Genomic DNA, 26729 nt, shown 5'->3' with positions numbered 1-26729 from the left:
CACTGCTACGTATCACCAGACCTCACACAGGAACACACAGACACAACCACAGCTACGTATCACCAGACCTCACACAGGAACACACAGACACACAACCACAGCTACATATCACCAGACCTCACACAGGAACACACAGACACACAACCACTGCTACGTATCACCAGACCTCACACAGGAACACACAGACACAACCACAGCTAAGTATCACCAGACCTCACACAGGAACACAGAGACACAACCACAGCTACGTATCACCAGACCTCACACAGGAACACACAGACACACAACCACAGCTACGTATCACCAGACCTCACACAGGAACACACAGACACACAACCACAGCTACGTATCACCAGACCTCACACAGGAACACACAGACACAACCACTGCTACGTATCACCAGACCTCACACAGGAACACACAGACACAACCACTGCTACGTATCACCAGACCTCACGCAGGAACACACAGACACAACCACTGCTACGTATCACCAGACCTCACACAGGAACACACAGACACAACCACTGCTACGTATCACCAGACCTCACACAGGAACACACAGACACACAACCACAGCTACGTATCACCAGACCTCACACAGGAACACACAGACACACAAACACAGCTACGTATCACCAGACCTCACACAGGAACACACAGACACACAACCACAGCTACGTATCACCAGACCTCACACAGGAACACACAGACACACAACCACAGCTACGTATCACCAGACCTCACACAGGAACACACAGACACACAACCACAGCTACGTATCACCAGACCTCACACAGGAACACACAGACACACAACCACAGCTACGTATCACTAGACCTCACACAGGAACACACAGACACAACCACAGCTACGTATCACCAGACCTCACACAGGAACACACAGACACACAACCACAGCTACGTATCACCAGACCTCACACAGGAACACACAGACACACAACCACAGCTACGTATCACCAGACCTCACACAGGAACACACAGACACAACCACAGCTACGTAACACCAGACCTCACACAGGAACACACAGACACACAAACACAGCTACGTATCACCAGACCTCACACAGGAACACACAGACACACAACCACAGCTACGTATCACCAGACCTCACACAGGAACACACAGACACAACCACAGCTACGTATCACCAGACCTCACGCAGGAACACACAGACACACAACCACTGCTACGTATCACCAGACCTCACACAGGAACACACAGACACAACCACTGCTACGTATCACCAGACCTCACACAGGAACACACAGACACACAACCACTGCTACGTATCACCAGACCTCACACAGGAACACACAGACACACAACCACTGCTACGTATCACCAGACCTCACACAGGAACACACAGACACACAACCACAGCTACGTATCACCAGACCTCACACAGGAACACACAGACACAACCACTGCTACGTATCACCAGACCTCACACAGGAACACACAGACACAACCACTGCTACGTATCACCAGACCTTACACAGGAACACACAGACACAACCACTGCTACGTATCACCAGACCTCAAACAGGAACACACAGACACACAACCACAGCTACGTATCACCAGACCTCACACAGGAACACACAGACACAACCACAGCTACGTATCACCAGACCTCACACAGGAACACACAGACACACAAACACAGCTACGTATCACCAGACCTCACACAGGAACACACAGACACACAACCACTGCTACGTATCACCAGACCTCACACAGGAACACACAGACACAACCACAGCTACGTATCACCAGACCTCACACAGGAACACACAGACACACAACCACAGCTATGTATCACCAGACCTCACGCAGGAACACACAGACACACAACCACAGCTACGTATCACCAGACCTCACACAGGAACACACAGACACAACCACTGCTACGTATCACCAGACCTTACACAGGAACACACAGACACACAACCACAGCTACGTATCACCAGACCTCACACAGGAACACAGAGACACAACCACTGCTACGTATCACCAGACCTCACACAGGGACACACAGACACACAACCACAGCTACATATCACCAGACCTCACACAGGAACACACAACCACAACCACTGCTACGTATCACCAGACCTCACACAGGAACACACAGACACACAACCACAGCTACGTATCACCAGACCTCACACAGGAACACAGAGACACAACCACTGCTACGTATCACCAGACCTCACACAGGAACACACAGACACACAACCACAGCTACGTAACACCAGACCTCACACAGGAACACACAGACACACAACCACTGCTACGTATCACCAGACCTCACACAGGAACACACAGACACAACCACAGCTACGTATCACCAGACCTTACACAGGAACACACAGACACACAACCACTGCTACGTATCACCAGACCTCACACAGGAACACACAGACACACAACCACAGCTACGTATCACCAGACCTCACACAGGAACACACAGACACAACCACAGCTACGTATCACCAGACCTCACACAGGAACACAGAGACACAACCACTGCTACGTATCACCAGACCTCACACAGGAACACACAGACACACAACCACAGCTACGTATCACCAGACCTCACACAGGAACACAGAGACACAACCACTGCTACGTATCACCAGACCTCACACAGGAACACACAGACACACAACCACAGCTACGTATCACCAGACCTCACACAGGAACACACAACCACAACCACTGCTACGTATCACCAGACCTCACACAGGAACACACAGACACAACCACAGCTACGTAACACCAGACCTCACACAGGAACACACAGACACACAACCACAGCTACGTATCACCAGACCTCACACAGGAACACACAGACACAACCACAGCTACGTATCACCAGACCTTACACAGGAACACACAGACACACAACCACTGCTACGTATCACCAGACCTCACACAGGAACACACAGACACACAACCACAGCTACGTATCACCAGACCTCACACAGGAACACACAGACACAACCACAGCTACGTATCACCAGACCTCACACAGGAACACAGAGACACAACCACTGCTACGTATCACCAGACCTCACACAGGAACACACAGACACACAACCACAGCTACGTATCACCAGACCTCACACAGGAACACAGAGACACAACCACTGCTACGTATCACCAGACCTCACACAGGAACACACAGACACACAACCACAGCTACGTATCACCAGACCTCACACAGGAACACACAACCACAACCACTGCTACGTATCACCAGACCTCACACAGGAACACACAGACACAACCACAGCTACGTAACACCAGACCTCACACAGGAACACACAGACACACAACCACAGCTACGTATCACCAGACCTCACACAGGAACACACAGACACAACCACAGCTACGTATCACCAGACCTCACACAGGAACACACAGACACAACCACTGCTACGTATCACCAGACCTCACACAGGAACACACAGACACAACCACAGCTACGTATCACCAGACCTCACACAGGAACACACAGACACAACCACTGCTACGTATCACCAGACCTTACACAGGAACACACAGACACACAACCACTGCTACGTATCACCAGACCTCACACAGGAACACACAGACACAACCACTGCTACGTAGTATCACCAGACCTCACACAGGAACACACAGACACACAACCACAGCTACGTACCATCAGACCTCACGCAGGAACACACAGACACAACCACTGCTACGTATCACCAGACCTCACGCAGGAACACACAGACACACAGCCACTGCTACGTATCACCAGACCTCACACAGGAACACACAGACACACAACCACAGCTACGTATCACCAGACCTCACACAGGAACACACAGACACACAACCACAGCTACGTATCACCAGACCTCACACAGGAACACAGAGACACACAACCACTGCTACGTATCACCAGACCTCACACAGGAACACACAGACACACAACCACAGCTACGTATCACCAGACCTCACACAGGAACACAGAGACACACAACCACAGCTAAGTATCACCAGACCTCACACAGGAACACACAACCACAACCACTGCTACGTATCACCAGACCTCACACAGGAACACACAACCACAACCACTGCTACGTATCACCAGACCTCACACAGGAACACAGAGACACACAACCACAGCTAAGTATCACCAGACCTCACACAGGAACACACAGACACAACCACTGCTACGTATCACCAGACCTCACGCAGGAACACACAGACACAACCACTGCTACGTACACCAGACCTCACACAGGAACACACAGACACACAACCACTGCTACGTAATCACCAGACCTCACACAGGAACACACAGACACAACCACTGCTACGTATCACCAGACCTCACACAGGAACACACAGACACACAACCACTGCTACGTATCACCAGACCTCACACAGGAACACACAGACACAACCACTGCTACGTATCACCAGACCTCACACAGGAACACACAGACACAACCACTGCTACGTATCACCAGACCTCACACAGGAACACACAGACACAACCACTGCTACGTACACCAGACCTCACACAGGAACACACAGACACACAACCACTGCTACGTAATCACCAGACCTCACACAGGAACACACAGACACAACCACTGCTACGTATCACCAGACCTCACACAGGAACACACAGACACAACCACTGCTACGTATCACCAGACCTCACGCAGGAACACACAACCACACAACCACTGCTACGTAATCACCAGACCTCACACAGGAACACACAGACACACAACCACTGCTACGTATCACCAGACCTCACACAGGAACACACAGACACAACCACTGCTACGTATCACCAGACCTCAAACAGGAACACACAGACACACAACCACAGCTACGTATCACCAGACCTCACACAGGAACACACAGACACACAACCACTGCTACGTATCACCAGACCTCACACAGGAACACACAGACACACAACCACAGCTACGTATCACCAGACCTCACGCAGGAACACACAGACACACAACCACTGCTACGTATCACCAGACCTCACACAGACACACACAACCACTGCTACGTATCACCAGACCTCAGTTATGGGAAAGCTTACAATAAACAATGAACACCTATGATAATCATTACCAATGTTTCACTATGTTGTAGGAAACTATGTCATTCAGAAAACATATCAGAGTAATGACCAATAAACATGAACATATCAAAGGCAATAGTATTCAGAAAGAAAAGTCTGTAAGTAAAATGTGACTGACCTCGTCGCAGACCGGGCTGTTGTCATTGGTGTCAGTCACAGACACCTCCACGGTTGCCCTGGTGACGAACAGGCCGTCGCTAGCGGTAACGTTGAGAAGGTACAGGTCCTGTTCCTCACGGTCCAGCGGGCGCTTCACATACATCTTCCACTCGCCTTGCACCTGCCCCAGGGCAAACTCCCCTCGAGGGTTCCCACCTGAGGAGAGAGAGAGAGTTTATATACACACCCAAGGGTTCCCACCTGAGGAGAGAGAGAGAGTTTATATACACACCCAAGGGTTCCTACCTGAGGAGAGAGAGAGAGTTTATATACACACCCAAGGGTTCCTACCTGAGGAGAGAGAGAGAGTTTATATACACACCCAAGGGTTCCCACCTGAGGAGAGAGAGAGTTTATATACACCCAAGGGTTCCTACCTGAGGAGAGAGAGAGAGTTTATATACACACCCAAGGGTTCCTACCTGAGGAGAGAGAGAGAGTTTATATACACACCCAAGGGTTCCTACCTGAGGAGAGAGAGAGAGTTTATATACACACCCAAGGGTTCCCACCTGAGGAGAGAGAGAGTTTATATACACACCCAAGGGTTCCTACCTGAGGAGAGAGAGTTTATATACACACCCAAGGGTTCCCACCTGAGGAGAGAGAGAGAGTTTATATACACACCCAAGGGTTCCCACCTGAGGAGAGAGAGAGAGTTTATATACACACCCAAGGGTTCCTACCTGAGGAGAGAGAGAGAGTTTATATACACACCCAAGGGTTCCTACCTGAGGAGAGAGAGAGAGTTTATATACACACCCAAGGGTTCCCACCTGAGGAGAGAGAGAGTTTATATACACACCCAAGGGTTCCTACCTGAGGAGAGAGAGTTTATATACACACCCAAGGGTTCCTACCTGAGGAGAGAGAGAGAGTTTATATACACACCCAAGGTTTCCTACCTGAGGAGAGAGAGAGAGTTTATATACACACCCAAGGGTTCCTACCTGAGGAGAGAGAGTTTATATACACACCCAAGGGTTCCTACCTGAGGAGAGAGAGAGTTTAATATACACACCCAAGGTTTCCTACCTGAGGAGAGAGTTTATATACACACCCAAGGGTTCCTACCTGAGGAGAGAGAGAGAGTTTATATACACACCCAAGGTTTCCTACCTGAGGAGAGAGAGTTTATATACACACCCAAGGGTTCCTACCTGAGGAGAGAGAGAGTTTATATACACACCAAAGGTTTCCTACCTGAGGAGAGAGAGAGAGTTTATATACACACCCAAGGGTTCCCACCTGAGGAGAGAGAGAGTTTATATACACACCCAAGGGTTCCTACCTGAGGAGAGAGAGAGTTTAATATACACACCATGAGGAGAAGGCTGCAATCTGAGGGCCAGCCTTAAACATGCACACACATGCACACACGCACACGCACACACCCCATATGTATTGGCCAGTGCTTTAATGACCTCTTGCACTGGAATTAAAAGTGGAGCAATCAATGAGGGTCAAGCACATAACGACAGTGGTAATTCACCACATTTAACAGGAGCAGGCTCAGCTCAGCACTACAGTAAGTAGTGACGTCTCTCTACCAAATCCACATTAGTCTGGTTCAGCGACAGCCTCTCATACACAGAACCTTAGTAACTCTATAGTAACTCTATAGTAACTCTATAGTAACTCTATAGTAACTTTATAGTCACACAGGGGGAGGAAGGATGGAGAGAGAGAAATGGTGAAAGAGAGAGCGACAGAAAGCGAGGAAACGGAAGAGAACGTGAGAGAGAACTTCTACGTAACAAAAGGGAGAGGGAAAAGAGAAAGGGATATTTATTTCTATTTTTTATTGAACCTTTATTTCACTCGGCAGTTAAGAACAAATTCTTATTTTCAATGACAGGCAGGCAGGCAGAAAGGCAGGCACTCAGACAGGCAGGCAGAAAGGCAGGCACTCAGACAGGCAGGCAGAAAGGCAGGCAGGCACTCAGACAGGCAGGCAGAAAGGCAGGCAGGCACTCAGACAGGCAGGCAGAAAGGTAGACAGGAAGGCAGAAGAGGCAGACAGGCAGGCAGACATGCACACAGACAGGCAGGCAGAAAGGTAGACAGGAAGGCAGAAGAGGCAGACAGGCAGGCAGGCAGGCAGGCAGACAGACACACATGTTGAGAGAAAGTAGGACCTGAGAAAAAGGAAGAAACAACATAATGACAGAGAAGATAAGGGCTAGAAGTGCTTTCCAGCAGACACTTTTAACCAGAGTGACATATAATAAGTGCATTCAATTAAGAAAGTGCCCACAGAGTGTAGTCTAGGGACCTGATGTCTGAGTCAACCTGACTCACTGACCACTACCCCCTGACAACATAACACAACACAGAGACAGACATTCTTTCTCTGAAACATAAAACAAATGGAACAGCAGGACAAACATCCTAATTGGTTTTTCCTCTCCCCTCCTATTATAACAACATCCTAATTGTTTTTTCCTCTCCCCTCCTATTATAACAACATCCTAATTGTTTTTTCCTCTCCCCTCCTATTATAACAACATCCTAATTGGTTTTTCCTCTCCCCTCCTATTATAACAACATCCTAATTGGTTTTTCCTCTCCTCTCCTATTATAACAACATCCTAATTGGTTTTTCCTCTCCTCTCCCCTCCTATTATAACATCATCCTAATTGTTTTTTCCTCTCCCCTCCTATTATAACATCATCCTAATTGTTTTTTCCCCTCCCCTCCTATTATAACAACATCCTAATTGTTTTTTCCTCTCCTCTCCTATTATAACAACATCCTAATTGGTTTTTCCTCTCCCCTCCTATTATAACAACATCCTAATTGGTTTTTCCTCTCCCCTCCTATTATAACAACATCCTAATTGGTTTTTCCTCTCCTCTCCTATTATAACAACATCCTAATTGGTTTTTCCTCTCCTCTCCCCTCCTATTATAACATCATCCTAATTGTTTTTTCCTCTCCCTCCTATTATAACATCATCCTAATTGGTTTTTCCTCTCCTCTCCTATTATAACAACATCCTAATTGTTTTTCCTCTCCTCTCCTATTATAACAACATCCTAATTGGTTTTTCCTCTCCTCTCCCCTCCTATTATAACAACATCCTAATTGTTTTTTCCTCTCCCCTCCTATTATAACAACATCCTAATTGGTTTTTCCTCTCCTCTCCTATTATAACATCATCCTAATTGTTTTTTCCTCTCCCCTCCTATTATAACAACATCCTAATTGGTTTCTCCTCTCCCCTCCCCTCCTATTATAACAACATCCTAATTGGTTTTTCCTCTCCCCTCCTATTATAACAACATCCTAATTGGTTTTTCCTCTCCTCTCCTATTATAACAACATCCTAATTGTTTTTCCCCTCACCTCCTATTATAACAACATCCTAATTGGTTTTTCCTCTCCTCTCCCCTCCTATTATAACAACATCCTAATTGTTTTTCCTCTCCCCTCCTATTATAACAACATCCTAATTGGTTTTTCCTCTCCCCTCCCCTCCTATTATAACAACATCCTAATTGGTTTTTCCTCTCCCCTCCCCTCCTATTATAACAACATCCTAATTGGTTTTTCCTCTCCTCTCCTCCTATTATAACAACATCCTAATTGTTATTTCCTCTCCCTCCTATTATAACAACATCCTAATTGGTTTTCCTCTCCCTCCTATTATAACAACATCCTAATTGTTATTTTCTCCCCTCCTATTATAACAACATCCAAATTGTTTTTCCTCTCCTCCTCCTATTATAACAACATCCTAATTGTTTTTTCCTCTCCCCTCCCCTCCTATTATAACAACATCCTAATTGTTTTTTCCCCTCCCCTCCCCTCCTATTATAACAACATCCTAATTGTTTTTTCCTCTCCCCTCCTCTCCTATTATAACAACATCCTAATTGGTTTTTCCTCTCCCCTCCCCTCCTATTATAACAACATCCTAATTGGTTTTTCCTCTCCCCTCCCCTCCTATTATAACAACATCCTAATTGTTTTTTCCTCTCCCCTCCTATTATAACAACATCCTAATTGGTTTTTACTCTCCTCTCCACTCCTATTATAACAACATCCTAATTGGTTTTTCCTCTCCTCTCCTATTATAACAACATCCTAATTGGTTTTCCCCTCCCCTCCTATTATAACAACATCCTAATTGTTTTTTCCTCTCCTCTCCTATTATAACAACATCCTAATTGTTTTTCCCCTCCCCTCCTATTACAACAACATCCTAATTGGTTTTTCCTCTCCTCTCCCCTCCTATTATAACAACATCCTAATTGTTTTTTCCTCTCCCCTCCTATTATAACAACATCCTAATTGGTTTTTACTCTCCTCTCCACTCCTATTATAACAACATCCTAATTGGTTTTTCCTCTCCTCTCCTATTATAACAACATCCTAATTGGTTTCTCCTCTCCTCTCCTATTATAACAACATCCTAATTGGTTTTTCCCTCCCCTCCTATTATAACAACATCCTAATTGGTTTTTCCCTCCTCCTATTATAACAACATCCTAATTGTTTTTCCTCTCCCTCCTATTATAACAACATCCTAATTGGTTTTTCCTCTCCTCTCTATTATAACAACATCCTAATTGGTTTTTTTCCTCTCCCCTCCTATTATAACAACATCCTAATTGGTTTTTCCTCCCCTCCTATTATAACAACATCCTAATTGGTTTTTTCCCTCCCCTCCTATTATAACAACATCCTAATTGGTTTTTCCTCTCCTCTCCCCTCCTATTATAACAACATCCTAATTGGTTTTTCCCCTCCCGTCCTATTATAACAACATCCTAATTGGTTTTTCCTCTCCTCTCCTATTATAACAACATCCTAATTGGTTTTTCCTCTCCTCTCCTATTATAACAACATCCTAATTGTTTTTCCCCTCCCCTCCCCTCCCCTCCTATTATAACAACATCCTAATTGTTTTTTCCCCTCCCCTCCTATTATAACAACATCCTAATTGGTTTTTCCTCTCCTCTCCTATTATAACAACATCCTAATTGGTTTTTCCTCTCCTCTCCTATTATAACAACATCCTAATTGGTTTTTCCTCTCCTCTCCTATTATAACAACATCCTAATTGGTTTTTCCCCTCCCCTCCTATTATAACAACATCCTAATTGGTTTTTCCCCTCCCCTGCCATTATAACAACATCCTAATTGGTTTTTCCCCTCCCCTGCCATTATAACAACATCCTAATTGGTTTTTCCCCTCCCCTCCTATTATAACAACATCCTAATTGGTTTTTCCTCTCCTCCTCCTATTATAACAACATCCTAATTGGTTTTTCCCCTCCCCTCCCCTCCTATTATAACAACATCCTAATTGTTTTTCCCCTTCCCTCCCCTCCTATTATAACAACATCCTAATTGTTTTCCTCTCCCCTCCCCTCCTATTATAACAACATCCTAATTGTTTTTCCCCTCCCCTCCCCTCCCCTCCCCTCTCCTCCTATTATAACAACATCCTAATTGGTTTTTCCTCTCCTCTCCTATTATAACAACATCATAATTGTTTTTTCCTCTCCCCTCCCCTCCTATTATAACAACATCCTAATTGTTTTTTCCTCTCCCCTCCTATTATAACAACATCCTAATTGGTTTTTCCTCTCCTATTATAACAACATCCTAATTGGTTTTTCCTCTCCTCTCCTATTATAACAACATCCTAATTGGTTTTTCCTCCCCTCCTATTGTAACAACATCCTAATTGGTTTTTCCCCTCCCCTCCTATTATAACAACATCCTAATTGGTTTTTCCTCTCCCCTCCTATTATAACAACATCCTAATTGGTTTTTCCTCTCCCCTCCTATTATAACAACATCCTAATTGGTTTTTCCTCTCCTCTCCTATTATAACAACATCCTAATTGGTTTTTCCCCTCCCCTGCCATTATAACAACATCCTAATTGGTTTTTCCTCTCCTCTCCTATTATAACAACATCCTAATTGGTTTTTCCTCTCCTCTCCTATTATAACAACATCCTAATTGGTTTTTCCCCTCCCCTCCTATTATAACAACATCCTAATGGTTTTTTCCTCTCCCCTCCCCTCCTATTATAACAACATCCTAATTGGTTTTTCCCCTCCTCTGCCATTATAACAACATCCTAATTGGTTTTACCCCTCCCCTGCCATTATAACAACATCCTAATTGGTTTTTCCTCTCCTCTCCTATTATAACAACATCCTAATTGGTTTTTCCTCTCCTCTCCTATTATAACAACATCCTAATTGGTTTTTCCCCTCCCTTCCTATTATAACAACATCCTAATTGTTTTTTCCTCTCCCCTCCCCTCCTATTATAACAACATCCTAATTGTTTTTTCCTCTCGCCTCCCCTCCTATTATAACAACATCCTAATTGGTTTTTCCTCTCCTCTCCTATTATAACAACATCCTAATTGGTTTTTCCTCTCCCCTCCCATCCTATTATGAAAAACATCCTAATTGGTTTTTCCTCTCCTCTCCTATTATAACAACATCCTAATTGTTATTTCCTCTCCTCTCCACTCCTATAAAAACAACATCCAAATTGGTTTTTCCTCTCCTCTCCACTCCTATTATAACAACATCCTAATTGTTTTTTCCTCTCCCCTCCCCTCCTATTACAACAACATCCAAATTGGTTTTTCCTCTCCTCTCCTATTATAACAACATCCTAATTGGTTTTTCCTCTCCTCTCCTATTATAACAACATCCTAATTGGTTTTTCCCCTCCCCTCCTATTATAACAACATCCTAATTGGTTTTTCCCCTCCCCTGCCATTATAACAAAATCATAATTGGTTTTTCCCCTCCCCTCCTCTCCTATTATAACAACATCCTAATAGGTTTTTCCTCTCCCCTCCTATTATAACAACATCCTAATTGTTTTTTCCTCTCCCCTCCCCTCCTATTATAACAACATCCTAATTGGTTTTTCCCCTCCTCTGCCATTATAACAACATCCTAATTGGTTTTTCCCCTCCTCTCCTATTATAACAACATCCTAATTGGTTTTTCCTCTCCTCTCCTATTATAACAACATCCTAATTGGTTTTTCCCCTCCTCTCCTATTATAACAACATCCTAATTGGTTTTTCCCCTCCTCTCCTATTATAACAACATCCTAATTGTTTTTCCTCTCCTCCTCCTATTATAACAACATCCTAATTGGTTTTTCCTCTCCTCCCCTCCTATTATAACAACATCCTAATTGGTTTTTCCTCTCCTCTCCTATTATAACAACATCCTAATTGGTTTTTCCCTCCTCTCCTATTATAACAACATCCTAATTGGTTTTTTTCCCTCCCTCCTATTATAACAACATCCTAATTGGTTTTTCCTCCTCCTCCTATTATAACAACATCCTAATTGGTTTTCCTCCCTCCTATTATAACAACATCCTAATTGGTTTTTCCTCTCCCTCCTATTATAACAACATCCTAATTGGTTTTTCCTCTCCTCTCCTATTATAACAACATCCTAATTGTTTTTTTTCCCTCCTCCTATTATAACAACATCCTAATTGGTTTCCTCTCCCCCCTCCTATTATAACAACATCCTAATTGGTTTTTCCCTCCTCTCCTATTATAACAACATCCTAATTGGTTTTTCCTCCCTCCTATTATAACAACATCCTAATTGTTTTCCTCTCCCCTCCTCCTATTATAACAACATCCTAATTGGTTTTTCCCCTCCTCCTCCTATTATAACAACATCCTAATTGGTTTTTCCTCTCCTCTCCTATTATAACAACATCCTAATTGGTTTTTCCCCCCTCCTATTATAACAACATCCTAATTGTTTTTTTTTCTCCTCTCCCCTCCTATTATAACAACATCCTAATTGGTTTTTCCTCCCTCCCCTCCTATTATAACAACATCCTAATTGGTTTTTCCTCTCTCTCCTATTATAACAACATCCTAATTGGTTTTTCCCTCCTATTATAACAACATCCTAATTGTTTTTTCCCTCCTCCTCCTATTATAACAACATCCTAATTGGTTTTTCCTCCCCTCCTATTATAACAACATCCTAATTGGTTTTTCCTCTCCTCCCTCCTATTATAACAACATCCTAATTGGTTTTCCTCCTCCTCTCCTATTATAACAACATCCTAATTGGTTTTCCCTCCTGGTGGTTTTCCTCCTCTCCTATTATAACAACATCCTAATTGGTTTTTCCCTCCTCTCCTATTATAACAACATCCTAATTGGTTTTTCCCTCCTCTCCTATTATAACAACATCCTAATTGGTTTTTCCCCTCCCCTCCTATTATAACAACATCCTAATTGGTTTTTCCCTCCTCTCCTATTATAACAACATCCTAATTGGTTTTTTTTCCTATTATAACAACATCCTAATTGGTTTTCCCTCTCCTATTATAACAACATCCTAATTGGTTTTCTCCTCTCCTATTATAACAACATCCTAATTGGTTTTTCCTCTCCCTCCCCTCCTATTATAACAACATCCTAATTGTTTTTTCCTCCTCCCCTCCTATTATAACAACATCCTAATTGGTTTTCCTCTCCCTCCTATTATAACAACATCCTAATTGGTTTTTCCTCTCCTCTCCTATTATAACAACATCCTAATTGTTTTTTTTCCTCTCCCTCCTATTATAACAACATCCTAATTGGTTTTCCTTCCCCTCCCTCCTATTATAACAACATCCTAATTGGTTTTTCCTCTCCTCTCCTATTATAACAACATCCTAATTGGTTTTTCCTTCTCCTATTATAACAACATCCTAATTGGTTTCCCTCTCCTCCTATTATAACAACATCCTAATTGGTTTTTCCTCTCCCTCCCCTCCTATTATAACAACATCCTAATTGGTTTTTCCTCTCCCTCCTATTATAACAACATCCTAATTGTTTTTCCTCTCCTCCCTCCTATTATAACAACATCCTAATTGGTTTTTCCTCTCCTCTCCCTCCTATTATAACAACATCCTAATTGTTTTTCCTCTCCTCCTATTATAACAACATCCTAATTGGTTTTTCCTCTCCTCCTATTATAACAACATCCTAATTGTTTTTTCCTCCTCCTCCTATTATAACAACATCCTAATTGTTTTTTCCCCCTCCCTCCTATTATAACAACATCCTAATTGGTTTTTCCTCTCCTCCTCCTATTATAACAACATCCTAATTGTTTTCCTCTCCTCCCCTCCTATTATAACAACATCCTAATTGGTTTTCCTCTCCTCCTCTCCTATTATAACAACATCCTAATTGGTTTTTCCTCTCCCTCCTCCTATTATAACAACATCCTAATTGGTTTCCTCTCCCCTCCCTCCTATTATAACAACATCCTAATTGTTTTTCCTCTCCCCTCCTATTATAACAACATCCTAATTGGTTTTTCCCTCTCCCTCCTATTATAACAACATCCTAATTGGTTTTTCCTCTCCTCTCCTATTATAACAACATCCTAATTGGTTTTCCCCTCCCCTCCTATTATAACAACATCCTAATTGTTTTTTCCTCTCCTCTCCTATTATAACAACATCCTAATTGTTTTTCCCCTCCCCTCCTATTACAACAACATCCTAATTGGTTTTTCCTCTCCTCTCCTATTATAACAACATCCTAATTGGTTTCTCCTCTCCTCTCCTATTATAACAACATCCTAATTGGTTTTTCCTCTCCTCTCCCCTCCTATTATAACAACATCCTAATTGGTTTTTCCCCTCCCTTCCTATTATAACAACATCCTAATTGTTTTTTCCTCTCCCCTCCTATTATAACAACATCCTAATTGTTTTTCCCCTCCCCTCCTATTATAACAACATCCTAATTGTGTTTCCCCTCCCGTCCTATTATAACAACATCCTAATTGGTTTTTCCTCTCCTCTCCTATTATAACAACATCCTAATTGTTTTTCCCCTCCCCTCCCCTCCCCTCCTATTATAACAACATCCTAATTGTTTTTCTCCCCCTCCTATTATAACAACATCCTAATTGGTTTTTCCTCTCCTCTCCTATTATAACAACATCCTAATTGGTTTTTTCCTCTCCTCTCCTATTATAACAACATCCTAATTGGTTTTCCTCTCCCTCCTATTATAACAACATCCTAATTGGTTTTTCCCTCCTCTCCTATTATAACAACATCCTAATTGGTTTTTCCCTCCTCTCCTATTATAACAACATCCTAATTGGTTTTTCCCTCCCTCCTATTATAACAACATCCTAATTGGTTTTTCCTCCTCCTATTATAACAACATCCTAATTGGTTTTTCCTCCCTCCCTCCCCTCCTATTATAACAACATCCTAATTGTTTTTCTCCTCCCTCCTATTATAACAACATCCTAATTGTTTTTTCCCCTCCCCTCCTATTATAACCATCCTAATTGGTTTTTCCTCTCCTCCTATTAATTGGTTTTTCCTCCTATTATAACAACATCCTAATTGGTTTTTCCTCTCCTCTCCTATTATAACAACATCCTAATTGGTTTTTCCTCCTCTCCTATTATAACAACATCCTAATTGGTTTTCCTCCCCTATTATAACAACATCCTAATTGGTTTTTCCTCTCCTCCTCCTATTATAACAACATCCTAATTGGTTTTTCCTCTCCTCCCCTCCTATTATAACAACATCCTAATTGGTTTTTCCTCTCCTCTCCTATTATAACAACATCCTCTCCTCCCTCCTATTATAACAACATCCTAATTGGTTTTCCCTCCCCCTGCCATTATAACAACATCCTAATTGGTTTTTCTCCTCTCCTATTATAACAACATCCTAATTGGTTTTTCCTCTCCTCTCCTATTATAACAACATCCTAATTGGTTTTTCCCCTCCTCCTATTATAACAACATCCTAATTGGTTTTTCCTCCTAACAACATCCTCCTCCTCCTATTATAACAACATCCTAATTGGTTTTTCCTCCTCTGCCATTATAACAACATCCTAATTGGTTTTACCCTCCCTGCCATTATAACAACATCCTAATTGGTTTTCCTCTCCTCTCCTATTATAACAACATCCTAATTGGTTTTTCCTCTCCTCTCCTATTATAACAACATCCTAATTGGTTTTTCCTCCCCTCCTCTCCTATTATAACAACATCCTAATGGTTTTTCCTCTCCCCTCCTCCTATTATAACAACATCCTAATTGTTTTTTTTCCTCCCTCCTATTATAACAACATCCTAATTGGTTTTTCCTCTCCTCTCCTATTATAACAACATCCTAATTGGTTTTTCCTCTCCTCCCTCCTATTATAACAACATCCTAATTGGTTTTTCCTCTCCTCTCCTATTATAACAACATCCTAATTGTTATTTCCTCTCCTCTCCCTCCTATAAAACAACATCCAAATTGGTTTTTCCTCCTCCTCCCTCCTATTATAACAACATCCTAATTTGTTTTTCCTCTCCCCTCCTCCTATTATAACAACATCCTAATTGGTTTTCCTCTCCTCTCCTATTATAACAACATCCTAATTGGTTTTTCCTCTCCTCTCCTATTATAACAACATCCTAATTGGTTTTTCCCCTCCCCTCCTATTATAACAACATCCTAATTGGTTTTTCCCCTCCCCTGCCATTATAACAAAATCATAATTGGTTTTTCCCCTCCCCTCCTCTCCTATTATAACAACATCCTAATGGTTTTTCCTCTCCCCTCCTATTATAACAACATCCTAATTGTTTTTTCCTCTCCCCTCCCCTCCTATTATAACAACATCCTAATTGGTTTTTCCCCTCCTCTGCCATTATAACAACATCCTAATTGGTTTTTCCCCTCCCCTCCTATTATAACAACATCCTAATTGGTTTTTCCTCTCCTCTCCTATTATAACAACATCCTAATTGGTTTTTCCTCTCCTCTCCTATTATAACAACATCCTAATTGGTTTTTCCCCTCCCTTCCTATTATAACAACATCCTAATTGTTTTTTCCTCTCCCCTCCCCTCCTATTATAACAACATCCTAATTGTTTTTCCTCTCCCCTCCTATTATAACAACATCCTAATTGGTTTTTCCTCTCCTCTCCTATTATAACAACATCCTAATTGGTTTTTCCTCTCCTCTCCTATTATAACAACATCCTAATTGGTTTTTCCCCTCCCCTCCTATTATAACAACATCCTAATTGGTTTTTCCCCTCCTCTGCCATTATAACAACATCCTAATTGGTTTTTCCCCTTCCCTCCTATTATAACAACATCCTAATTGGTTTTTCCTCTCCCTCCTATTATAACAACATCCTAATTGGTTTTTCCTCTCCCTCCTATTATAACAACATCCTAATTGGTTTTTCCCTCCCTCCTATTATAACAACATCCTAATTGTTTTTTCCTCCCTCCTCCTATTATAACAACATCCTAATTGGTTTTTCCTCTCCTCTCCTATTATAACAACATCCTAATTGGTTTTTCCCTCCCTCCTATTATAACAACATCCTAATTGTTTTTCCTCCCTCCTCCTATTATAACAACATCCTAATTGGTTTTTCCCCTCCTCTCCATTATAACAACATCCTAATTGGTTTTTCCCCTCCCCTCCTATTATAACAACATCCTAATTGGTTTTTCCTCTCCTCTCCTATTATAACAACATCCTAATTGGTTTTTCCTCTCCTCTCCTATTATAACAACATCCTAATTGGTTTTTCCCCTCCCCTCCTATTATAACAACATCCTAATTGTTTTTTCCTCTCCTCTCCTATTATAACAACATCCTAATTGTTATTTCCTCTCCTCTCCACTCCTATAAAAACAACATCCAAATTGGTTTTTCCTCTCCTCTCCACTCCTATAAAAACAACATCCAAATTGGTTTTTCCTCCCTCCTATTATAACAACATCCTAATTGTTTTTTTTCTCTCCCCTCCTCCTATTATAACAACATCCTAATTGGTTTTTCCTCTCCCTCCTATTATAACAACATCCTAATTGGTTTTTCCTCCTCTCCTATTATAACAACATCCTAATTGGTTTTTCCTCTCCCCTCCCCTCCTATTATAACAACATCCTAATTGGTTTTTCCCCTCCCCTCCTATTATAACAACATCCTAATTGTTTTTTCCTCTCCACTCCTATTATAACAACATCCTAATTGGTTTTTCCTCTCCCCTCCCCTCCTATTATAACAACATCCTAATTGTTTTTTCCTCTCCTCTCCTATTATAACAACATCCAAGGCTTTCGACTCTGTCAATCACCAAATTCTTATCGGCAGACTCAACAGCCTCGGTTTTTCGGATGACTGCCTTGCCTGGTTCACCAATTACTTTGCAGACAGAGTTCAGTGTGTCAAATCGGAGGGCATGCTGTCCGGTCCTCTGGCAGTCTCTATGGGGGTGCCACAGGGTTAATTCTCGGGCCAACATCTGTATATATCAATGATGTTTTTTGCTGCGGGCGATTCCCTGATCCACCTCTACGCAGACGACACCATTCTATATACTTTATTGGACACTGTGCTATCCTCCAAAAGCTTCAATGCCTTTACAGCACTCCTTCCGTGGCCTCCAACTGCTCCTAAACGCGATTAAAACCAAATGCATCTTAATTGTTTTGCACCCGCATGCCCGACTAGCATCACCACCCTGGATGGTTCCAACCTTGAATATGTGGACATCTATAATACCTGGTGTCTGGCTAGACTGCAAACTCTCCTTCCAGACTCAACATCAAACATCTCCAATCAAAAATCAAATCCTTTCTATTCCGCAACAAAGCCTCCTTCATTATCACGCTGCCAAGTTTTCCTTACCCTAGTAAAACTGACTATCCTACCGATCCTCGACTTCGGCGATGTCATCTACAAAATGGCTTCCAACACTCTACTCAGCAAACTGGATGCAGTCTATCACAGTGCCATCCGTTTTGTCACTAAAGCACCTTATACCACCCACCACTGCGACTTGTATTTTGGCCCTCACTACATATTCCTATCGCCAGACCCACTGGCTCCAGGTCATCTACAAGTCCATGCTAGGTAAAGCTCCTTATCTCAGTTCACTGGTCACGATGGCAACACCCATCCGTAGCACGCGCTCCAGCAGGTGTATCTCACTGATCATCCTAAAGCCAACACCTCATTTGTTTTTTCGTTCCAGTACTCTGCTGCCTGTGACTAAACAATTTGCTATTATAAAAATCCTGAATTGAGACTTTATCTCCTCACCAACTTCAAACATCATTATAAGCAACATCCTAATTGCTGCAGCTGTACATAGTCTATTGGTAAATAGCTCACCCTTTTCACCTACCTCATTCCCATACTGTTTTTATACTGTTTTTATTTATTTACTTTTCTGCTCTTTTGCACACCAATATCTCTACCTGTACATGCCCATCTGATATTTATCACCAGTGTTAATCTGCAAAATTGTATTATTTCCTACCTCCTCATGCCTTTTGCAACATTGTATATAGACTGCCCATTTTTTCTCATGTTATATTGACTTGCTAAATTGTTTTCCATGTGTAACTCTGTGTTGTCTGTTCACACTGCTATGCTTTATCTTGGCCAGGTCGCAGTTGCAAATGAGAACTTGTTCTCAACTAGCCTACCTGGTTAAATAAAGGTGAAATAAATAAAAATAAAAAATCCTAATTGGTTTTTCCTCTCCTCTCCTATTATAAAAACATCCTAATTGGTTTTTCCTCTCCTCTCCTATTATAACAACATCCTAATTGGTTTTTCCCCTCCCCTCCTATTATAACAACATCCTAATTGGTTTTTCCTCTCCCCTGCCATTATAACAACATCCTAATTGGTTTTTCCCCTCCCCTCCTATTATAACAACATCCTAATTGGTTTTTCCTCTCCTCTCCTATTATAACAACATCCTAATTGTTTTTTGTCCTCCCCTCCCCTCCTATTATAACAACATCCTAATTGGTTTTTCCTCTCCTCTCCTATTATAAAACATCCTAATTGTTTTTCCCCCCTCCTATTATAACAACATCCTAATTGGTTTTCCTCTCCTCTCCTATTATAACAACATCCTAATTGTTTTTTCTCTCCTCCCCTCCTATTATAACAACATCCTAATTGTTTTTTTCCTCCTCCTCCTATTATAACAACATCCTAATTGGTTTTTCCTCTCCCCTCCCCTCCTATTATAACAACATCCTAATTGGTTTTTCCTCTCCTCTCCTATTATAACAACATCCTAATTGTTATTTCCTCTCCTCTCCACTCCTATTATAACAACATCCTAATTGGTTTTTCCTCTCCTCTCCTATTATAACAACATCCTAATTGTTATTTCCTCTCCTCTCCCCTCCTATTATAACAACATCCTAATTGTTTTTTCCTCTTCCCCTCCCCTCCTATTATAACAACATCCTAATTGGTTTTTCCTCTCCTCTCCTATTATAACAACATCCTAATTGTTATTTCCTCTCCTCTCCACTCCTATTATAACAACATCCAAATTGGTTTTTCCTCTCCTCTCCACTCCTATTATAACAACATCCTAATTGTTTTTTCCTCTCCTCTCCCCTCCTATTATAACAACATCCTAATTGGTTTTTCCTCTCCTCTCCTATTATAACAACATCCTAATTGTTTTTTCCCCTCCCCTCCTATTATAACAACATCCGAATTGTTTTTTCCTCTCCTCTCCTATTATAACAACATCCTAATAGGTTTTTCCTCTCCTCTCCTATTATAACAACATCCTAATTGTTTTTTCCTCTCCCCTCCCCTCCTATTATAACAACATCCGAATTGGTTTTTCCTCTCCTCTCCTATTATAACAACATCCTAATTGGTTTTTCCTCTCCCCTCCTATTATAACAACATCCTAATTGGTTTTTCCTCTTCTCTCCTATTATAACAACATCCTAATTGTTTTTTCCTCTCCCCTCCCCTCCTATTATAACAACATCCTAATTGGTTTTTCCTCTCCTCTCCTATTATAACATCCTAATTGGTTATTCCCCTCCAATCCTATTATAACAACATCCTAATTGTTTTTTCCTCTCCCCTCCCCTCCTATTATAACAACATCCTAATTGGTTTTTCCCTCCTCTGCCATTATAACAACATCCTAATTGGTTTTTCCCCTCCCCTCCTATTATAACAACATCCTAATTGGTTTTTCCTCTCCTCTCCTATTATAACAACATCCTAATTGGTTTTTCCTCTCCTCTCCTATTATAACAACATCCTAATTGGTTTTCCCCTCCCCTCCTATTATAACAACATCCTAATTGTTTTTTCCTCTCCTCTCCTATTATAACAACATCCTAATTGTTATTTCCTCTCCTCTCCACTCCTATAAAAACAACATCCAAATTGGTTTTTCCTCTCCTCTCCACTCCTATAAAACAACATCCAAATTGTTTTTCCCCTCCCCTCCTATTATAACAACATCCTAATTGTTTTTTCCTCTCCCCTCCCCTCCTATTATAACAACATCCGAATTGGTTTTTCCTCTCCTCTCCTATTATAACAACATCCTAATTGGTTTTTCCCCTCCTCTCCTATTATAACAACATCCTAATTGGTTTTTCCTCTCCCCTCCCCTCCTATTATAACAACATCCTAATTGGTTTTTCCCCTCCCCTCCTATTATAACAACATCCTAATTGTTTTTTCCTCTCCACTCCTATTATAACAACATCCTAATTGGTTTTTCCTCTCCCCTCCCCTCCTATTATAACAACATCCTAATTGGTTTTTCCTCACCTCTCCTATTATAACAACATCCTAATTGGTTTTTCCTCTCCTCTCCTATTATAAAAACATCCTAATTGGTTTTTCCTCTCCTCTTCTATTATAACAACATCCTAATTGGTTTTTCCCCTCCCCTCCTATTATAACAACATCCTAATTGGTTTTTCCTCTCCCCTGCCATTATAACAACATCCTAATTGGTTTTTCCCCTCCCCTCCTATTATAACAACATCCTAATTGGTTTTTCCTCTCCTCTCCTATTATAACAACATCCTAATTGTTTTTTCCTCCCCTCCCCTCCTATTATAACAACATCCTAATTGTTTTTTCCTCTCCTCTCCCCTCCTATTATAACAACATCCTAATTGGTTGTTCCTCTCCCCTCCCCTCCTATTATAACAACATCCTAATTGGTTTTTCCTCTCCTCTCCTATTATAACAACATCCTAATTGTTATTTCCTCTCCTCTCCACTCCTATTATAACAACATCCTAATTGGTTTTTCCTCTCCTCTCCTATTATAACAACATCCTAATTGTTATTTCCTCTCCTCTCCCCTCCTATTATAACAACATCCTAATTGTTTTTTCCTCTCCCCTCCTATTATAACAACATCCTAATTGTTTTTCCTCTCCTCCTCCTATTATAACAACATCCTAATTGTTTTCCTCCTCCCTCCTATTATAACAACATCCTAATTGGTTTTTCCTCTCCTCTCCTATTATAACAACATCCTAATTGTTTTCCCTCCTCCTATTATAACAACATCCTAATTGTTTTCCTCTCCTCTCCTATTATAACAACATCCTAATTGGTTTTCCTCTCCTCTCCTATTATAACAACATCCTAATTTTTTTTCCTCTCCCCTCCTCCTATTATATAATTGGTTTTTCTCCCCTCCTATTATAACAACATCCTAATTTTTTTCCTCTCCTCTCCTATTATAACAACATCCTAATTGTTTTCCTCTCCTCCTATTATAACAACATCCTAATTGGTTTTCCCCTCCCTCCTATTATAACAACATCCTAATTGGTTTTCCTCTCCCTCCCCTCCTATTATAACAACATCCTAATTGTTTTTCCTCCCCTCCTATTATAACAACATCCTAATTGGTTTTTCTCTCCTCCTATTATAACAACATCCTAATTGTTTTTCCTCTCCCTCCTATTATAACAACATCCTAATTGTTTTTTCCTCTCCTCCTCCTATTATAACAACATCCTAATTGTTTTTTCCTCTCCTCTCCTATTATAACAACATCCTAATTGTTTTTCCTCTCCTCCTCCTATTATAACAACATCCTAATTGGTTTTTCCTCTCCCCTCCTCCTATTATAACAACATCCTAATTGTTTTTCCTCTCCCCTCCTATTATAACAACATCCTAATTGTTTTTCCTCTCCTCCTCCTATTATAACAACATCCTAATTGGTTTTCCTCTCCTCCTCCTATTATAACAACATCCTAATTGTTTTTCCTCTCCCCTCCTATTATAACAACATCCTAATTGTTTTTCCTCCTCCTCCTATTATAACAACATCCTAATTGTTTTTTCCTCTCCCCTCCTCCTATTCCTATTACAACATCCTAATTGTTTTTCCTCTCCCCCCTCCTATTATAACAACATCCTAATTGTTTTCCTCTCCCCTCCTATTATAACAACATCCTAATTGGTTTTCCTCTCCTCTCCTCCTATTATAACAACATCCTAATTGTTTTTCTCTCTCCTCCTATTATAACAACATCCTAATTGTTTTCCTCTCCTCCCTCCTATTATAACAACATCCTAATTGTTTTTTCCCCTCCCCTCCTATTATAACAACATCCTAATTGGTTTTTCCTCTCCTCTCCTATTATAACAACATCCTAATTGTTTTTTGTCCTCCCCTCCCCTCCTATTATAACAACATCCTAATTGGTTTTTCCTCTCCTCTCCTATTATAACAACATCCTAATTGTTTTTCCCCTCCCCTCCTATTATAACAACATCCTAATTGTTTTTCCTCTCCTCTCCTATTATAACAACATCCTAATTGTTTTTTCCTCTCCTCCCCTCCTATTATAACAACATCCTAATTGTTTTTCCTCTCCTCCCTCCTATTATAACAACATCCTAATTGTTTTTCCTCTCCCCTCCTATTATAACAACATCCTAATTGGTTTTTCCTCTCCCTCCTATTATAACAACATCCTAATTGGTTTTCCTCTCCTCCTATTATAACAACATCCTAATTGTTTTTTTCCTCTCCTCCTCCTATTATAACAACATCCTAATTGTTTTTCCCCTCCCCTCCTATTATAACAACATCCTAATTGTTTTTTCTCCTCCCTCCTATTATAACAACATCCTAATTGTTTTTTCCTCTCTCTCCTCCTATTATAACAACATCCTAATTGTTTTCCTCTCCTCTCCTCCTATTATAACAACATCCTAATTGTTTTTCCTCTCCTCTCCTCCTATTATAACAACATCCTAATTTTTTTTCTCCTCCTCCTATTATAACAACATCCTAATTGTTTTTGTTTTCCTCTCCTCCTATTATAACAACATCCTAATTGTTTTTTCCTCTCCCCTCCTATTATAACAACATCCTAATTGTTTTCCTCCTCCCCTCCTATTATAACAACATCCTAATTGTTTTTCCTCTCCTCCCTCCTATTATAACAACATCCTAATTGGTTTTTTTCCTCTCCCCTCCTATTATAACAACATCCTAATTGTTTTTCCTCTCCTCCCTCCTATTATAACAACATCCTAATTGGTTTTCCTCTCCCCTCCTATTATAACAACATCCTAATTGTTTTCCTCTCCCCTCCTATTATAACAACATCCTAATTGTTTTTCCTCCTCCCCTCCTATTATAACAACATCCTAATTGTTTTTCCTCTCCCCTCCTATTATAACAACATCCTAATTGTTTTTCCTCTCCCCTCCTATTATAACAACATCCTAATTGGTTTTTCTCTCTCCTCCTATTATAACAACATCCTAATTGTTTTTTTCCCTCCCCTCCTATTATAACAACATCCTAATTGTTTTTCCTCCTCCTCCTATTATAACAACATCCTAATTGTTTTTCCTCTCCTCTCCTATTATAACAACATCCTAATTGTTTTTCCTCTCCCTCCTCCTATTATAACAACATCCTAATTGTTTTTTCCCTCCTCCTATTATAACAACATCCTAATTGTTTTCCTCTCCTCCTCCTATTATAACAACATCCTAATTGTTTTTCCTCTCCTCTCCTATTATAACAACATCCTAATTGGTTTTTCCTCTCTCTCCTCCTATTATAACAACATCCTAATTGTTTTTTCCTCTCCCTCCTATTATAACAACATCCTAATTGTTTTCCTCTCCTCCTCCTATTATAACAACATCCTAATTGGTTTTCCCTCCCTCCTATTATAACAACATCCTAATTGTTTTTCCTCTCCTCTCCTATTATAACAACATCCTAATTGGTTTTTCCTCTCCTCTCCTCCTCCTATTATAACAACATCCTAATTGTTTTTTCCCTCCCTCCTTTTAACAACATCCTAATTGTTTTTCCTCCTCCTCCTATTATAACAACATCCTAATTGTTTTTTCCCTCCCTCCTATTATAACAACATCCTAATTGTTTTTCCTCTCCTCCTCCTATTATAACAACATCCTAATTGGTTTTCCTCTCCCTCCCTCCTATTATAACAACATCCTAATTGGTTTTCCTCTCCTCCTCCTATTATAACAACATCCTAATTGTTTTTCCCCTCCCCTCCTATTATAACAACATCCTAATTGTTTTTCCTCTCCTCTCTCCTATTATAACAACATCCTAATTGGTTTTCCTCTCCTCTCCTATTATAACAACATCCTAATTGTTTTTTCCTCTCCCCTCCTATTATAACAACATCCTAATTGTTTTTTTTCCCTCCCCTCCTATTATAACAACATCCTAATTGTTTTTCCTCCTCCTCCTATTATAACAACATCCTAATTGTTTTTCCTCTCCCTCCTATTATAACAACATCCTAATTGGTTTTCCTCTCCTCTCCTATTATAACAACATCCTAATTGGTTTTCCTCTCCTCTCCTCCTATTATAACAACATCCTAATTGTTTTTCCCCTCCCTCCTATTATAACAACATCCTAATTGGTTTTTCCTCCCCTCCTATTATAACAACATCCTAATTGGTTTTCCTCTCCTCTCCTATTATAACAACATCCTAATTGGTTTTCCTCTCCCTCCTATTATAACAACATCCTAATTGTTTTCCTCTCCCCTCCTATTATAACAACATCCTAATTGTTTTCCTCTCCTCCCTCCTATTATAACAACATCCTAATTGTTTTTCCTCTCCTCTCCTATTATAACAACATCCTAATTGGTTTTTTCCTCTCCTCTCCTCCTATTATAACAACATCCTAATTGTTTTTCCTCCCTCCTATTATAACAACATCCTAATTGTTTTTCTCCCCTCCTATTATAACAACATCCTAATTGTTTTTTCTCCCTCCTATTATAACAACATCCTATTATAACAACATCCTAATTGTTTTTCCTCTCCCTCCTATTATAACAACATCCTAATTGTTTTTTCCTCTCCCTCCTATTATAACAACATCCTAATTGGTTTTCCTCTCCTCCTATTATAACAACATCCTATTATAACAACATTGTTTTTCTCCTCCTCCTATTATAACAACATCCTAATTGGTTTTCCCTCCCCTCCTATTATAACAACATCCTAATTGTTTTCCCTCCCCTCCTATTAT

At 40.8% G+C, this 26729-nt stretch overlaps 1 protein-coding gene across 1 annotated transcript in view; it reads right to left on the bottom strand.

Moving 5' to 3' along the window:
• fat3a (FAT atypical cadherin 3a) overlaps window positions 1–26729 on the bottom strand; it is a 411491-nt gene that overhangs the window by 39460 nt on the left and 345302 nt on the right. Inside the window, 1 exon segment of the mRNA XM_052467975.1 lies at window positions 5295–5491. Within this exon segment, the coding sequence (XP_052323935.1) occupies window positions 5295–5491 (197 nt within the window).

This window comes from Oncorhynchus keta, chromosome 18 (assembly GCF_023373465.1).
Source record: "Oncorhynchus keta strain PuntledgeMale-10-30-2019 chromosome 18, Oket_V2, whole genome shotgun sequence".
Taxonomy (NCBI): Eukaryota; Metazoa; Chordata; class Actinopteri; order Salmoniformes; family Salmonidae; genus Oncorhynchus; species Oncorhynchus keta.
The sequence above is the reverse complement of the archived record's forward strand: the minus strand, read 5'-3'. Positions and strand labels throughout refer to the sequence as shown.